The following is a 16532-nucleotide window of genomic DNA, read 5'->3' on the forward strand; positions in this document are numbered from 1 at the left end:
AAAATCAATTTTGTAATACAATTTTGAGTTTTCATTCAATTTGATGATAGGTATGTGACTTTTGTATTAATTGGCATTTCGGCATTACGATTCGAACAAGAAACTATTGGATGCTTCCATTGTGTTCAGAATTGACAATGTCATTGCATGTTAGTTATCATTTTGAGAGGTCGGCAAACGTTGTTGAGAACGATCTTGTTTCTGGGTTATTCTATTTTAACCACGAATATTTCAAAAGTGGATTTATACCTCCCGAGGTTTTCTTGTTTCTTGATGTTATTTGTCCGACTCAATGTACGTACCGATAATATACCACATGACAAGAAGAGCTGCAGATAAAAGAATACTATATGAACCTTCTGAATTAGTAAGTGGAAATACGAACCTAAGATACTGCGTAAGCATACCTCAAAGAGATGAACAAAATTTCGATCGTTATAATCGCGAAATATATTGGTGGCTTGACTAGGTCGTTGCAGATGCGTAGTCCTTTTTATCATAACGTTATGATATATGGTTTCTAATCGGTCGAGAAGGTAAGCTAGATGATTGGAAACAATTATCGATCGTGCTTATATGTTTTGCGAAAGGTTAGAGATCATATACCAGGATACCTTCTATTAGTTAGTTTTTAAAGACTAGTTTGTAAGAAAAATAAAGATTTCAAACAGTTTTTTTAAGTCCTATTCCCCTCTAATATAAAAAAAACATAGGCACAGTTAACAACAGTATGTAAATAATAGTTAATTGTATTAAAAATTAAATATTATAAAGTATGTACAGCTGCGAGCAACAAAATACAAGTGCATGAAAAATTAGTTTAAATAAAACATAAAAAGGGCTTTACATTGACGTTTCATTGACTCCACAAGTCCCTGACACCTTGATGGTGTTATTGATTGCCAAGCCTGCTCAGCAACGCTCCATAACTCTCTGTTATTTTTTGGTTTTTCTTTTATAATATTTGCCATAGATTCTCGATGGGATTGAGGTCAGGAGACTGTGCCAGCCACTCCATGACCTCAATCCTATTATCTTGGAACCATTGCCTGACTGCTCTGCTGGTATGCTTTGTGTCATTATCCTGCTGGAGGACCCATTTCAGCGGCTTATGACAGCATTGTGTTTTGAAAGATATGAACGTAAGAGTGCTGATTCATAATGCTTTTGATCCAGTATGTTTGGCCGACTCCATAATAGGAGATGCATCCCCAAACCATTATACTGGATCCCCCATGCTTAATTGTTTTTGTGGTGTATTTGGGTTATATTCTATGTTCGGGGGTCTTCTCACAAACTGCCAAGATCCTTTACCACCATAGAGAACCACCTTGCTCTCATCGGCCCAGAAAATGTTTCGCCACTTTTCAGGAATTGCGGAGCATGCACCAACTCATCTGCAAAATATGGTCGGAAGAAAGCATACCCGATGAGTGGAATCTCAGCATAGTGTGCCCGATACATAAGAAAGGAGACCCTCTAAACTGCGCCAACTACAGAGGCATCAGTCTCCTTAACATTGCGAATAAGATCCTCTCTGCCGTATGATGTGAACGTCTGAAGCCATTCGTCAACAACAGTGTGGCTTCAGACCAGGAAATTCCACTATCGACCAAATATTCACACTACGGCAGATCTTGGAAAAAACCCAGGAGCTTCAAATCGATACCCACCATCTCTTTATCGATTTTAAAGCCGCGTATAACAGCATCTATAGGGAAGAGCTCTACCGAGAAATGTCTAGTTTTGGTATCCCTGTCAAACTTATCCGTTTGTGCAGAATGACGATGGGGAATGCACCCTGCTCTATCAAGGTCAGAAAAGACCTCACCGATGCATTTGATGTCAAAAAAGGTTTTAGACAAGGCGATGCACTGTCATACGACTTCTTCAACCGTCAACACTAGAGACACAATCTTCCAAAGGTCCATCCAATTACTCGGATACGCAGATGATATTGACATAATTGGAAGATCAACGACGGAATTGAAAAAGATGGGTTTAGTGGTCAATGATATTTCGTTATATCATTGTTATGGTTATATATTATAGGAAAAAAGTTATGAGGGTTTTAGGTTCAAAAATATAATTGAAAAATGATAAAAGATTGAAAGGCTGAAAGTAAAACGTCTTGGACACACACTTTTGTAATCAGGGAATTTTGGTTAACTCCCCACTCCCAAAATTTGCTGCCGGATCTGGGTCTAAAAGGCAAGAATGAAATTTCTCTCGTGTTTTTTTCTTTTCATGTTTTGAATAAAATTTACTCGATAGGTACCTTACAAAAGTTCTATGGATAAATTTTGTTGCTCCTCCATTGGATCACAAACTACTGCTTTGGCACACTATATGGTTTGGGGTAGGTTTGAACCCGCTTACACAGGAGGGGCAGTTAATTGGACCGGCTTGGACGCATACTTGGTGATGACCAATCGAATAGGATACCGCACGAGTTGGAGAGAGCTGAATTATATCTCCAGAAATCGTACACGAAAACGTTAATAAGTAAGTAATGTTTTTTTTTCAATTCCTGTCTAGGTCCATTTTTAACATTTCCTGCTAAAATAATTACATATTTTCTGTCTGGCATATTTTCGGTGACCGATAGTTAATTGAAAATGTTTTCATCTTTCTAAATAAAGAAATTTGTGGCGCAACTAGGGCGTAACGACTTACAACTCTCAACATTACTGTGAGCGAGTACTATTGTCAGGGATTGAGGGGGCTTACAGTTTTAAGCCGAATCCAAATGGTTACTTTGAAAAAGCACTTTGCATGACAAGAATTACTCTTGGAGAATTTATCAATTCTTCGCCAGAGGCAATACCCGTGAAAAAAAATTTGATATGGCACAGGTAGGGATCGAAGCCAAGACCTCTGGCATTACATTTCAACATGGGTACTTCATCTTTCTATCTTGTTGAATAAAATAATAATTAATCGTTCTATATTTTGTAAGGGGATCACATAGTCGACATCTCGAAAGATGTTGATAAGTTATTAGGTTATATCTGGCTAAATTACAAAGCTTTTATTCATTCGAAACTTAAGTTAAATTCTCATATTTGGGTCGGTGCCCAAGTAATGTACTTGAGTGTCTTGAATAGATTCGAAAAGAGGGCTTTAAAAATGATATATGATCATTATCTTACTGAGACTTTTTTAAGATCGTATGCCATTCAATATTTTATCGCTATTTTCATAAACAATGCTCATGTTAAATAGCCATTTGCATTTCTCCATTACAACAATTCAACCGTAATACTTAGGAATGCTCTTCAGTTTACATATGAGCTTTCATTTAATCATATGCTCCTTTTTTAATTGCCGCACTGTGCTTTATCATGATATTATTGTATTCATAACTTTTTGAAAGCTTGCACAATATAAACAAAAAAATTGACCGGCTATGAAATTTTATGTATAATTGTAGTATTTTTTTGACTGAATTCAGATCTTCCCCCTGTATTTATAAACACAACTTATTTATTCTATCTCCCATGTTTAAGGCAACTTCGCTTGTGGAGAAAAATATTCCAGATTTAAATGAAGCACTAATCGATTCCCTTTATTTTGAGCCCGGTCAATTCTTATATTTTATTGTGTAGCTGTCCTGAACACGATAGCTGAAATAAGTACATGTACTTTAGTTTATAAGTAAAGCAGTAACCTAGACTATGAAAAGGTACTTATGAAAATTGTCGAAATAAATAGATAAAATATTAAATATGCCGTAAATTAATGTCGCATATATGGACTACTTGTTTTATCAAACACATTTTATCTCAAGAACTTGTTTTCGGACAATAAGTTCCTTTTTGTAGTTCAGGTCACATATGAAAAAATTTAAATTATGTGCTCTTCTATTGCGATTATTAATATTATTATTGGTTGATATGTACATAATGAAAAAACATTAAATATATTTAGAAACAAATGAACACTAAATTATTGAGCTTATTCTTCCTAATAATAAAAATTAAATTTGGTGGTTCAGTATCAAGTTCCAAAAATATTAATATTTGCTTTTTAGTTGTTAATTTAGATCACGCAGTGGTCATATTTATTGAGTTCTTCGATCGAGTATCAATGAGCCCTTATGTATAATCTTGGAGCCAAGATAATGGCTAATTTTAAATAACCCTTTTGAGTGTTCTGTCACGTATAGAGATTCATTTTTTAGCCGCACATAAAGAATGTTGATTGATTTCCTTAAATCTATTTATTCCATCCGTTATTAATATTCAAAACCTTCACACCAAAGAGCGTCGTTTTCAATGTCATAATAACACTCGTAGTGTAGTTAAACTTTAAGTCTAACTTTACGTCTTATTCCTTCTATAAAAATAATTCTTCCAAATAAATTTTACTTTGTTAAACAGAAGATGGTTTTGTGAATGAATAAAATTTTAATGTAACAAATTTGTTTTTAAAACACGTAGAAACAAAAAAACACGTAGGTCAAAAAGTGTTAGTAGGAGTTAGGAGGTAAATGGAACAATTATTCCTGAAAAAAAACGACTTAGGCCACTCTGGTATGTTCCTACTTTTTGAGTTGAATAGTGGACATGTGCCTGATTAAGATCGGAAAGCTATGTTTGGTAACAGCGTACGTTCATTACCTGTCGGCATAATGTGTTTTCCAACTTTATTTTTTTAATGACTTGATTTTATCGTTAAAAAAAGACTAACCAATAAAGTCATTCCTTCACGGAACCCACAACTATCCCCGTTTATTAAATTGTTTAATTATTAAAAACTTTCAAACGATATGGGTTTTAAAGTGTTAAACGTTACACTGGCCAGGCAACATAAGAGAATTGAATGTAAGGCAAGTTTCTGGCATCGATTGGCCAGCTGACAAAAAATTGTCTTCTATTTAAGGCAAATTTATAGGAAAGATAGTCAAGAAAAATCTCCCAATTATGTTATAATGGGCGGTTTCAGACAACTCAAGGGTACATTTTGACCAATGCAATTAGTTAGTTGGTATAGTGTCATAAACTTCAAATTCGGAACTTTACTTGGTGAAATAATTTCTACTCTTCTTGTAGTTGATCGTGGAGATGCTACTAAAAATAAACTACAAAAAAAAATTCTCAGGCAAGGTATAAGTCCATCTAGACTTCTATTTTAAATAAATATTAGGTACTTATTCCTTTCACAATTTGATAAGGATTTTACATAAAACAAAAATAGAATTGTGCAGTATATAAATAAATCACAAAGTAATAAAGTTGAGCTTTCAGTTGAATGGAAAAATATGATCAACTGTCATATATCATAAGTGGACTTGACTTGATAGTTAGGGAGATTTTTCTTGACTAACTTCCCAGTCAACATCCAATTGGAAGACATTTTTTGGCAGCTGTCAGGTACTAGAAAATTGACATCCTTTCCAGTCCCTTATATTATATTATATTACACCTGCCCAATGAAAGTTAATCATAGCTATTAATTCAATTGAGAGCTGAACCTTATTACTCTGTGATTTATTAACTTTCTGCACGATTCTATTTCGTGTTTTATGTAAAACGAATCTTTGTCAAATTGGAAAAGGAATAAGTAATATTTCTTAAAAATACAAAATTCAAGTCGAGTGGTGTTTTGTAGACAATTAAGTTTTTGGTAGCTTGTGCACAGTCAACTAAAGGTAGAGGTAGGTGAAGTAAAGTTAATGACACTTGCAAAACGTAACTAGTTGCCTTGGTCCCTTATGTTGTCTGAAGTTTTATAACTGGCAATCAAATAATAAAATTTAAGGGCTTAAGTTTAAATTCCACTTTAAAATCAATTCGTCACGTTAAGTTTTTGAGATACAACAACAACAAAAAACCTAATATTAGGCTTTTAGAGGCTGAAGTGCTTTATTTTTAAGGTTCTCAAAATCTAAAATGCCTATTGTCAATATTCCCTTTAAATATTCTTTACGTTTCAAAAAATCCCAATTAGTTGTAAGTCTTAAGGAAACACTAAAACTTGTATGCTAAAAGTTTTACTAACAGAAAAACGCGAAAAATAACCTTCTTTGTAATGAATTCTTCTTCTAGACAAGCTTATTACATTCAATTTTTAAAATATATCAAACAATTTATGTTGAAAATGGTTATTTTTAAATCTGTGCATAAACGGAAGTTTAGATCCGGAAACGCTTAAAACGCTACTACCCTTAAACTTATTTTTCATAAATCATATTATAACTAATGACAATTTCCAAAACCCAACCAAAGTCATTGTAAGTGAAATATTTCAAAACCTGACCTAATAGAGAAATTATAAGGTAACGAAGCACTATGCTCCCACGGCTTGCCTAATGTTTTTACAAAGTTCCTTGCCCCAATCTCTATAAAGTGATTTCCTTGAAAATATTCTTTTTACTAAAATTTTATCTCAAAATCAACACTTTAATTCAAACCATCTCTGCTTATGCACTTAACTAATATAATTTTCAGCTAAAAACTGTTATAAATGAGTTGAATGGAGATGGTATTGTTTTTATATCCCATGATTATAGCACAATTCCTATAAAAATTGTTAACAAACTAAATTCAAATGAATTTCTTTTATCTTTTTGATTCATTCTCTGTTCTCCATCTTTTCATTTTGTTCCCGACCTGTTAGACTTATAGTATGTGTATCTAGTCAACAAGACCAAAGACCACAACAAAACACTGAAAACCAAAACAGTGACGAACGCAATCTGTCCGTAGTCGTTGTCGTAGTCTTAGTCGAGTCGCCCAAATAGCACCGCAACCGCACCAAACGGCGCGGAGTAAAGAACAAAATAAAATACCGCAGAGAGAAAACGCCTCCTCCGGACTTGTTGAAGACGAAAATTTTCTTTTTTTTTTTAATACATAAACATACTATTATAAGTTCGTAAATAGGCTTGCATCTTATTTTGTTAAATAGTTTGCTCTAAATCCGTGCTTCTAAGTCATAGCTTTTTTTTGTTTAGTTCAATCTTTTTTAAAGTGGAAATAAGTGGAACAACATCGCGTAGGAATTTCACACATAATAATTGTGAATTTGTGTGTTTCTAATCTATTGAGAAGTTTCAATTCTATACTAGCGGTTTTACGAATCTCTTAATATTTTTACGCCCCATTCAAGAATTTAGATAAGGTAAGGACTTGATATTCAACTTTGTTCATATTTTGAATAATCTCAAAACAGGGTTTGGCTAAGTAGAGACAACAACAAAAAAAAATCAAACAACTTTGACTCGATGTACCTACACATTCCATTTTCAAAAACAAATCCATGATTGAAGGCTAAAGCGATGACGAAAGTGTCTTATTATTAAGTCATCGTTAATAATTATTTATTAAAGTCAGCGATGAGCTAATGTGTATTCTTAAACAACTATGCGCGTTAAATGTGCATCTAAAATACTTTTGTAAAGTGATTCATGAATCCCATAAGAAGGTGTGATGTATGAATTTTGACCTCGTACCCGATAAGAAAGTTATCTTTTCTATGATTTTTATCGTTGCCGATGTGCGGCGTACTTTATTTTGAAATGCCCTCTTTTTGTCATACTTTTAATTTCCCTCAAGCTTATATGCAGGTGGTTAACTGGGTACGCTTAGTCAATACCAAATCAATCGATTGAGCTTCGATTTGCTTTGATATTAATGAGGTATACTTACTTTCTACTTGGTGCTTTATTTTTACTTGCAACTATCTATTTCCACGATTATTCATCAAATATAATAAAACTTAAGAAAGATTCTATAAATACAAAAATCTTTTGCTGTATATTGTTTCCAAAATATATATTTTTGTATTTAAATTTTGAATTAACATTGAGCGAGCTAGCTGACGTTGTCTGGTGTCGGGAAGTCTGTCTATCCGTCCCTCTGACGATCGGTCAGTTTAGTTTCGTGTTCGGTTTGTTGACCACATTTAAAATAGAGAGATGGCAGATGGTGCGTGTTTTATGTTCCTATTTATTTACCTATTCCATCTGGTGAGAGGAGATATGGGGAAAAGTGTTCCTACCACTAAAATGTTTAGATTTAAATAAAATTAAATCAGATAGAATTTTAGATGTGAGTCTTGAGCTCATTTCAGCGCAACAACATCGGGATCTTTGTACAAATGTATATACATATGTACATATGTTCTGCCCTTGAAGACTTTGTTTATATGTTGTAGGTTTATTTTTGAGGATACTTGAAATTTTACATTAGCATAAATATTTTTTTTTAAATTAACGATTAAATCAAAAGTAATGTTAATTTTTCTTCCTAACATGGGACTTAGCTCATCTCTTTAAAATTGATTAGTTTTTTTTGTCTATTTATTATTACCAATAAAATCATGTCATACATATATTAAAATAAATTCTGTCATAAGAGAGTTTAATTTAAATATAAATAGATTTTGTCTGATTTAAAATCCCAATAAAATAAAAAAGAATTAGAGTGATGATGATCTCACAATATGAGCTAAGTCATCTTATTTTATTTTTAAAACAATTGCTTGTCGATTTTGAATGAAATTATAAACAAATTTTACTATATTTTATACATCTCTATAAACATACAGCAAACAAAAACAATAAACTTCCAATTGTTGTTGATGCATGGATGGGTTTACAAGTAGGCATACCTTTATCAATTTTAAGGGTAAAAGTGAAAGCTGTTTAAGCGCTCTTGTTTCTGGTTGTGCATGTGAATTATTAGTTTTGCCGGTTACGCATAATACGTAATAAAAATGATTTTATTTTAATAAAACAATAAGAAATTGGATAATTTGTATTTATTTATAAGATACTGATGGTGATTTCGTAGAGAAAATCATAATTTTATTCTGATTGGTGTAGTGGATAAGCTTTAAGTTATGTAAATCGCACTTGAATTTCTAAGTTTTTTACGTAAACTTGGCAGATGAAAGAAATTATTTATTCATAAAGTAAATTCTTGAAGGTTAAGCTAATTTGACTCGGTTTTAATTGCATACTCTTATCATAACTCTAACTTTTATCAGCTTATACAAAACTCTTGATTGTTTAAATGGATTGATGTGCTGACGGGGTTCGGATGAACTCATTCTGCGTAACAAATTTTTAAGTCTTATCGTTTTAATTCGTTTTCTAAAAAAAAATATTTAATTTCTTACCATTCCTCAACATCAAGTGATGTTGTGATAAAGTTATTTCTTTGTTTATATTATGTGTGTAGAAAAGGGGTTATGAACACCCTTGTATAAATTAGACACGGTTCGAGCAATAAGGAAAGAAGCATAGGATTAGAATGGAGAAGCCGATGCAAATTGATTTTGAATGTTTTCCCATTGTATTGAGTGGTAATCAGCCTCTCAAGTTTCGTAAGGGACTCAAACTGGTTCCCTTGAGCTTCGGAAGGAGCCTCAAGATTCATGTGGTATCACAATGGGCCATTAAACTGGCCTAAATGTGTCCGTTTCAATCTTGGACAGCCACTTCAACCTTACCTAACCTATTGAGTGGGAAATATATTTAGACTGGCTAAGCATTTCACATTCGTGTAGTGCAGTTAAAGAAAGAATCCCTGCACTTAACAGCACGTCCGAAATTGGGCTTTAGTTGATGAGTATTCCTAGAAGTTCGGATGGTTGAATTGCTTGAGGGGATGAATGCAACTTGCTATTTTACTAGAGCATTTTTTATAAAAATAACAATAAAACAATGATATCCAAAAGACTCAAGTACGTTATTGGGGCACCAGCCCAAATATGAGAATTATACTCGACTTTAGGACTAATAAAAGATTTGTAAATTATAGCCAGATTAGAAGGGGTAAAACAATTCTTAGAAATCGTCGGACAAAATCTAAACACTTAGCAGCACTTTTACCTAGAACTAAAAGCTGTTCAGTCTCCTCGATGCAAGTACGACCCATTGATAGTGGCATTGGGGGAGGGTTACGCTATTGTGACAGTAGACAGCATTGAGTTTTGGAAGCATTAAATTCTACACGGTTTTTGATTCCCCATTTGATAATCCTGTCAAGATCAGAATTTAATGAGCTTATCATGCGCTGCCACATCCGAAGAACATGGATAAGAATTAAAGCACGAATATGAAAAGCTGAGGGTACCATCATCACGAAATGATTTCGTGGGTTAGAAGTTTCAGACAAAAACACATTTATAAAAATAAGAAAGAGCGTCGGAGACAAAACGGAGCCCTGGAGCACATCAACGTTTATTTTGTGAACATCAAATATGAAAGGTAGTTTCTAATCCAACAAGTAAGAGATTTATCATACCAAAAGCACGCATTTTCGATAAGAGAGCTTAATGCCAAACTCTATCAAATGCCACTCAAGGGGATATTACTACTCTTATTATGCAGAGGAATTCCTGAATATTGCAATGGCTGGGAAAAACAGAGTGTGATAAGTCATTCCACATTCGCGTAATACGGCTAAAGAACGAATCTCTGTACTTGACAGTACTACCGAAGTTGGGCTCGTAGGTATACTGATAGCATTCCTAGAGCGCGAGTATTACGGTTGAAGTGTTAAGGGGAGGAATGCAACTGGCTATTTCTCTTGAGCATAAATCATTATAATAACGGTACAAAATCGTGAGACAAGAAACTTTACGACGATGTTTGAGCGACGTAAAAGATCCTATGAGATGAGAGTTATACTCAAGCTTTGGACGTGTATAAGTTTTTTAGATAACAGCCAGATCAGAGGGGGAGGAAAATCTTCTAGCATCACCTTAGAAAACATCTTGCGGCATTTTTGGCGACATCGCTTATGTGATCGTTCCACAAAAAGTGGTTGGTGATACACATACCGAGAATATCGAGAGTTTCTGTCTCCTCGATCCAAGTGACATCTATGGATAATATGGCAAGGAGGGTATATCTCGCTTTAATGATACAAGACAGCATTTTCGAAGCATTAATTTCGATTTCTTATTCCCCATTGTACAATGCTGTTTAGGTCGGAATTAAATGAGCTTATCATATTTTGTCGTTGCAGTTCCACATTCGAAGAAGAGGGATGTGAATTTGAAAACGAATATGAAAAACTAAGAGTACTATCGCCAGCGAAACAATGTATTGGATTAGAAGTTGCAGACAGGAGATCATTAGTAAAAATTAGAAAGAGTGTTGGAGATAGAACAGAGCCCTGGGGTACACCAGCATTTATTTTGTGATTTTCAGACTTAAAACCATCCAATACAACTTGTATTGAACGAAAGGTGTGTTGCGCCACCCAATTTATTCAATTTTATTTTATTTTGCCCTCTAAGCCAGTGTTTTTCAACGTGTGGGCCTTTTAAAGGGGTCTCGAAGATTCTTACGAGGAATTCTAAAAGGTTCAGAAAAAACGGCAGCTAAACATTGGTTAAGTTAAAAAAGAAAAATGATAGTTAAAGGAAATATTAATTTTTGTCAAATAAACTAAAAATAAAAATAACCTATGAGATATAATCCATCACATTTGTATCAAATTAACAAAAAGTTATTCTTAATGCGAGGGTTGCGCTTGTTTTTCAGAAATCAATTTCAAGGTACGAGGTGGCAAATGGAATCAAACACTTCAAAGCCTCTAATGTTAATCGAGGATATTCTAATATCCTTTTTAACCAAAAGATATGCAAATTAAAAGACTTAAATTCCAATTGCTGTATTCCATCAGCAGATACATCTATCAGACTTTCCTTGAGCTTGATTGCCAATTTTTCCTCATTTACAGCTGCATTTAAAAAAACATTGAGAAGTAAGACACATTTCTTCTTTCAACTTTTCTAACACCATTTTCATACCAGGTATAAATTCCTTGATATTTATCAGACATCTTCAACAAAAGATTGTGTCGAGGAAAATGAATCTAAGTGGTTTTTGATTGAGACGATGACCAAAATTCAATTTTGTTTGTAAAGTCATGGTTTTTGTCTTAAGCAGTGATGACATTTTCATCCCGCCCTTAAAGACTTTTATTCAAGATATACAAGCAAAAAAGTTCGAGATGTCAAAGTTAAAATGTATGAAAGAAAAGCTGTTAAGACTGTTGCTATTATTATTATTTTATTAAACAAAATTCGAGTTATCGAAGTTCGAGCTACGGAAAAAAAGCAATGGATTTTGGGGGCGCGAAATATGTCTTCGTGCTAAAGGGTCCGTTTCATGTAAAAGGTTGAAAAACTCGGCTCTAAGCTGTTGAATTATGGAATCATTCGTTGATTATCTACTACCGACTTTGTTAAAGTTATGTATTTTCAGCCTTCTCAAGTCAAAGTATTCTAGGTTGTTTTTGACATTTCATCTTAAATTGTTGTCTTTTTCAAAATGAGTATTCTGAGACTGTTTCTGTATTTGAGCTCGACTTAAGCCTATGTATAAAAATAGTCAGGATTTAACAGTATATTTTATAATAAGGTTAAATCCTGGTAGATAAAACGAATTTAATACTAGAAATGGAGGCTAACTTACACATACTGAAAAGAGCTATTTGGCTACGATTCAATTTTTTTTAGTGGATTTCTAATCTTTGTCGGAATAAATTTGTGACATGCATCAAATCGCCAGCTTTAGTGTGACTAGCAACTAGCATTAATAAGCTACTGCGTTGGAACCACTCGAAACTCAATCTTAAGATACCAAATTCACCAGATTTTTATTAAAAAAGATAAACATTTTATATCAATTTTATGATTTCTTCAAATTTACGCCTTACGTTGTATTAGTACATACATATACCTGAAATCCTTGGATTGATATTTTGACAACACATCTTTTTTGGATGAGCTGTTTCTTTACACGGAAAATACTAACAAAAAGGTATTCAGACACCCTCCCGGTCTAAGATTGAACGCAGACAATGGTGGTGGCCAAAGGCCGTGTCATAGATTATGAATTATATATGTGTGCATATGAGGCTCAAATAGCCTCAACAACAAAGGTATTCCAAGATTAACAAATGCAACAAAATTTATTCGTGGTGGGAGCACTTACAGGCAAATGGTTTCATTTTTCCTTCTTCTTTTTTTGTCCTTTGTGGAAATGCGGAAGAAATCAATTTATATTTCCTTACGAAAATCCAAACATCCACAAGTCAGAAGACTCAAAACATTTAATTAATAGGCCATCTACGGTTCAGCCCTTATTTGGCAGGTAACAACTCTAATGCGGTGTTATTTCCAAAAACGGTAGAAACGATAAAACGATTTAAAATCACATTTTATTGTATTATTACTGTTTTGCTGGAAGTATAAAAATCAGCTCTCTCATGTACGGCCTTTTGCTCAAACAAAAGATTACATAGGTTGCAATAAATTCCAAACTAATCAATGTTATTTTTAAGCTCTCATTTTTGCTAAAACCAAAAAGAACTGATAAAAGTATATAGGTTGACCATCCATTTCGTTATCGCTTCAGAGCTTAGGTCTTAGAGCAGTTTGAATTGGATAACGATTTTTGGGCGAAAATCATGATTTTTGTTAAGTCAAATTTTAATCCCATAGGATACGTTTATTTACTAAATGTTAACCGACTTATGTTTTTTTTATAAAATATAACACGACCTTTGGTTAAGGCAAAGCGGTCCAATGCTACACAGCCTATGACACAACCGATCGTCTAGTCAGTCGGCTTGACGATGTCAATTTGCTCCTCAGAGCTGTGATTTCTGTGTCTTTATTGTTGGCAACCGATTCAAGACTTAAGTCCAAAATCACCAAATGACTCAAGAAATCCATGAGCTACATCCCGAAACCATCACAAAGTTTTTTAAGAATTTAAGCGAAATTCTTTGGCAATACTTTCTTCCTACTATATTTTATAGATAAGTTAACGCTTACTCTGAACCAAATCCTTTTTAGCCACTTTGAAATAGAATTGAATATACAATGAATTTAAAACATCAAATATGTTATAATAAGCTAATGTTTTCTTTTCTTTTTCTAGATCAAATTATCATGGCAGATCCAGGTTTCCCCGGTCGTCACACGACAACAACCCAGGTTACTCAAACATCAGTATCGCCTCAGTTCCGATTTGATAAGTCATACATTCACACAATTCCTGGCATGATAAAAATCGCCTGCATTGTACGTTTTCTATCTCAAGTCAAACTAAGATAAAAGGCACAAGATGCATGCAAATTTAAGAAAGTTTGAAAAAGCGACATGTTTAAGCTTTTGAAAATTGTCATGCATTTAGTCAGATTTTTAATTTTTAAATATTTATGCACTTGATTTGTATAAAGTTTATTTTCTTATAGGTTTTTAACTTATTAGGATTTATAAGCATTCAAGTCAGTGCATTTTCACATCATTCCCGTGGTAGCTACTTTAGTTCAATAGCCATGACAGGATTTTGGTTCACTGTTCTTATGTTGGCTGCCTACCTGTTTCATGTGTGCGAGAAGTTCTACAAAATTCCTTGGTTGAAGATAGAAATGTACTTCTGTGCGCTTTGGACGGTTTTGTATCTATTTGCTGCTTGTTTTGCGGCTACATTCGCAAGCGGAGCGTATAAAGTTGGAGCTGTAAGTTTGTCTAAACCATTTAAAGATTGTTCAAATTTTCAAACTATTTTATTTCTAGCTCTTTGGATTTATCGCGATGTGCCTTTATGGATATGATGCTTTTTTGAAATATAACGCTGTTCGAAGGGGTGAAATCGCCCAAGGAGTTCGAATTGTGGAGCAACGTCAACAACAGACAACTGTAACAATTGCATAAACAATAAACAAATACCTTTTTTGGGTATTTAAACATTTCTTAACAAACAAAAGAACACTCTACTTATAATAATGACGTTGTGCAATTATATATTTTTTTAAATGAAAAGCGTTTTGTGCCTATCTTTTTGATTATACTTACATATTTTCACCCTTGATGTTAAATACTTTTTTTTGTAAAATATATACTATACATATTTATACATTATACTATATTACCGCAAATTTATAACTGATTTTAATAAGTTAAGAAAATAATAAAATACAAGAAACAAAACGAGAACAAGTACATATTAACAGAAATCTAAACTAAATGGGCACTTGAACAAAAAGCTCAATGCTCATCGATCTTATTCAATGTACCACCAATCTATTGATGCCTTTAATAATAAAAAGAGAATAATATATAAAATATTTGTTAAGAAATGGAAATTCCTATTACCAACAGGGTTTGCTGCTTGACTAAATTAGCTCTGGAATGCCGCAGAGGATACCTGCAATTCATAAAAGAAATGCTGGTGTCCCCCTAGTGCTTCCTTATATTTATAAACCATCTCTTGCCTGCCACTTCTAATCTATTAAACTGTTTCGCCGACAACAGCTCTGGAAAGCTGTTTTGGTACCATAAACTCGTTAAACCTATGTATTGAAAAATATAAATATAAAAAGATAATATTATGACGGATTTATATTAACAAAATTAACAATTTAAGAGCCATTCCGTCGCATTCAGGAAAGAAATCAGGTCTTTGATTTTCACCTCGGTCTTTATGGAATGTCCTTCCGAAGCTTAACATTCTAGAACTGGCCAGGACAGGACATCTACAGAGAAAGCGAATCACAGTTTTTGTATCATGTTGGTCTCCGTAGCTATGGTAGTGAATATTGTGAGGGATACCCAGCTTTGCTGCATGCTCTTATATCTGCTAATGTCCGATACACATTGCAGGCCCCTGGCTATATCTTGCCTGGGGCCTCATTATGAGGTTCAATTCTTTTATTTTCTTCATCTCTGTTTAATGGAAGGAATCAAGACTATGTTTTTTTTCTCCCGCTCTGCTCATCCTTACAGTACTCATCTTCTCATGACGATGTTTGCTTGGAGTAGTTTTCATAGTAGAAAAACCGTAATCCACTTACGAAACCATTGAGTCACCTAACAATGGAAATAATTTGGGATTTCTGGAACTTTTAGGTGAATTTGATTCAATCATCGCAGACCAAAAAATGTGGGAACTCAGGAAAGGGATACACTTCCCGTTTATCAGCAAATATTTGCAACGAATTCATTGATATAATGGGAAAACAAGTCCTAATGAAAATTTTAGGTAAAATTAAATCGGCAAAATATTTGTTCCTTTGTGTTGGTAGTACAACCGTAATTCGGTATGTTAAAAATTGTGTTCCCATCGAAAGGTTCTTAAAATGTATACCTATTTAAGACCATATATCTGAATATTTGGTGAAACAATCTTGACAATCAAAAATCATCACATTTCAATAGAGGATTGTAGAGGACAAAGCTATAAAAATGCGTCTAATATTTCGGGAAAATATTCTGATTTGCAAGCAAGATCAAAAGAAAAGTTCGAACTTGCTACCTTTGTACCTTGTGTAGCACATTCTCTTAACTTAAAACCAGCAAGAGCCTTCAAAAAGAAACAATAACGATTGACGTTGCTGCCTTCTTTGGTTTGTTCACTATGTTCCTTCATAAATAATCTAAGGGAGAATTTTGATAAATTTGAAGCGTGTGCCAAAATTCAGAATCCGGATGGTAATTATAAAGACTTAATGCAACGAAAAATAGCACGAAGATCGCGTGTCACCATCCGTCGAGCT

The 16532-nt window shown here is 33.7% G+C and overlaps 1 protein-coding gene across 1 annotated transcript; it reads left to right on the forward strand.

Annotated features, from left to right (window-relative positions):
• Positions 1-6681: 6681 nt before the first annotated feature.
• On the forward strand, positions 6682-15104 carry LOC129952967 (CKLF-like MARVEL transmembrane domain-containing protein 8). The gene is made up of 4 exons (XM_056065956.1): positions 6682-7125; positions 13913-14055; positions 14229-14495; positions 14554-15104. Exons 2-4 carry the CDS (start codon positions 13924-13926, stop codon positions 14689-14691), a joined length of 537 nt encoding a protein of 178 aa, XP_055921931.1. The 5' UTR covers positions 6682-7125; positions 13913-13923; the 3' UTR covers positions 14692-15104.
• The last annotated feature ends 1428 nt before the right edge of the window (positions 15105-16532 follow it).

The sequence above is a fragment of the Eupeodes corollae genome, chromosome 3 (assembly GCF_945859685.1).
Source record: "Eupeodes corollae chromosome 3, idEupCoro1.1, whole genome shotgun sequence".
Classification (NCBI taxonomy): domain Eukaryota; kingdom Metazoa; phylum Arthropoda; class Insecta; order Diptera; family Syrphidae; genus Eupeodes; species Eupeodes corollae.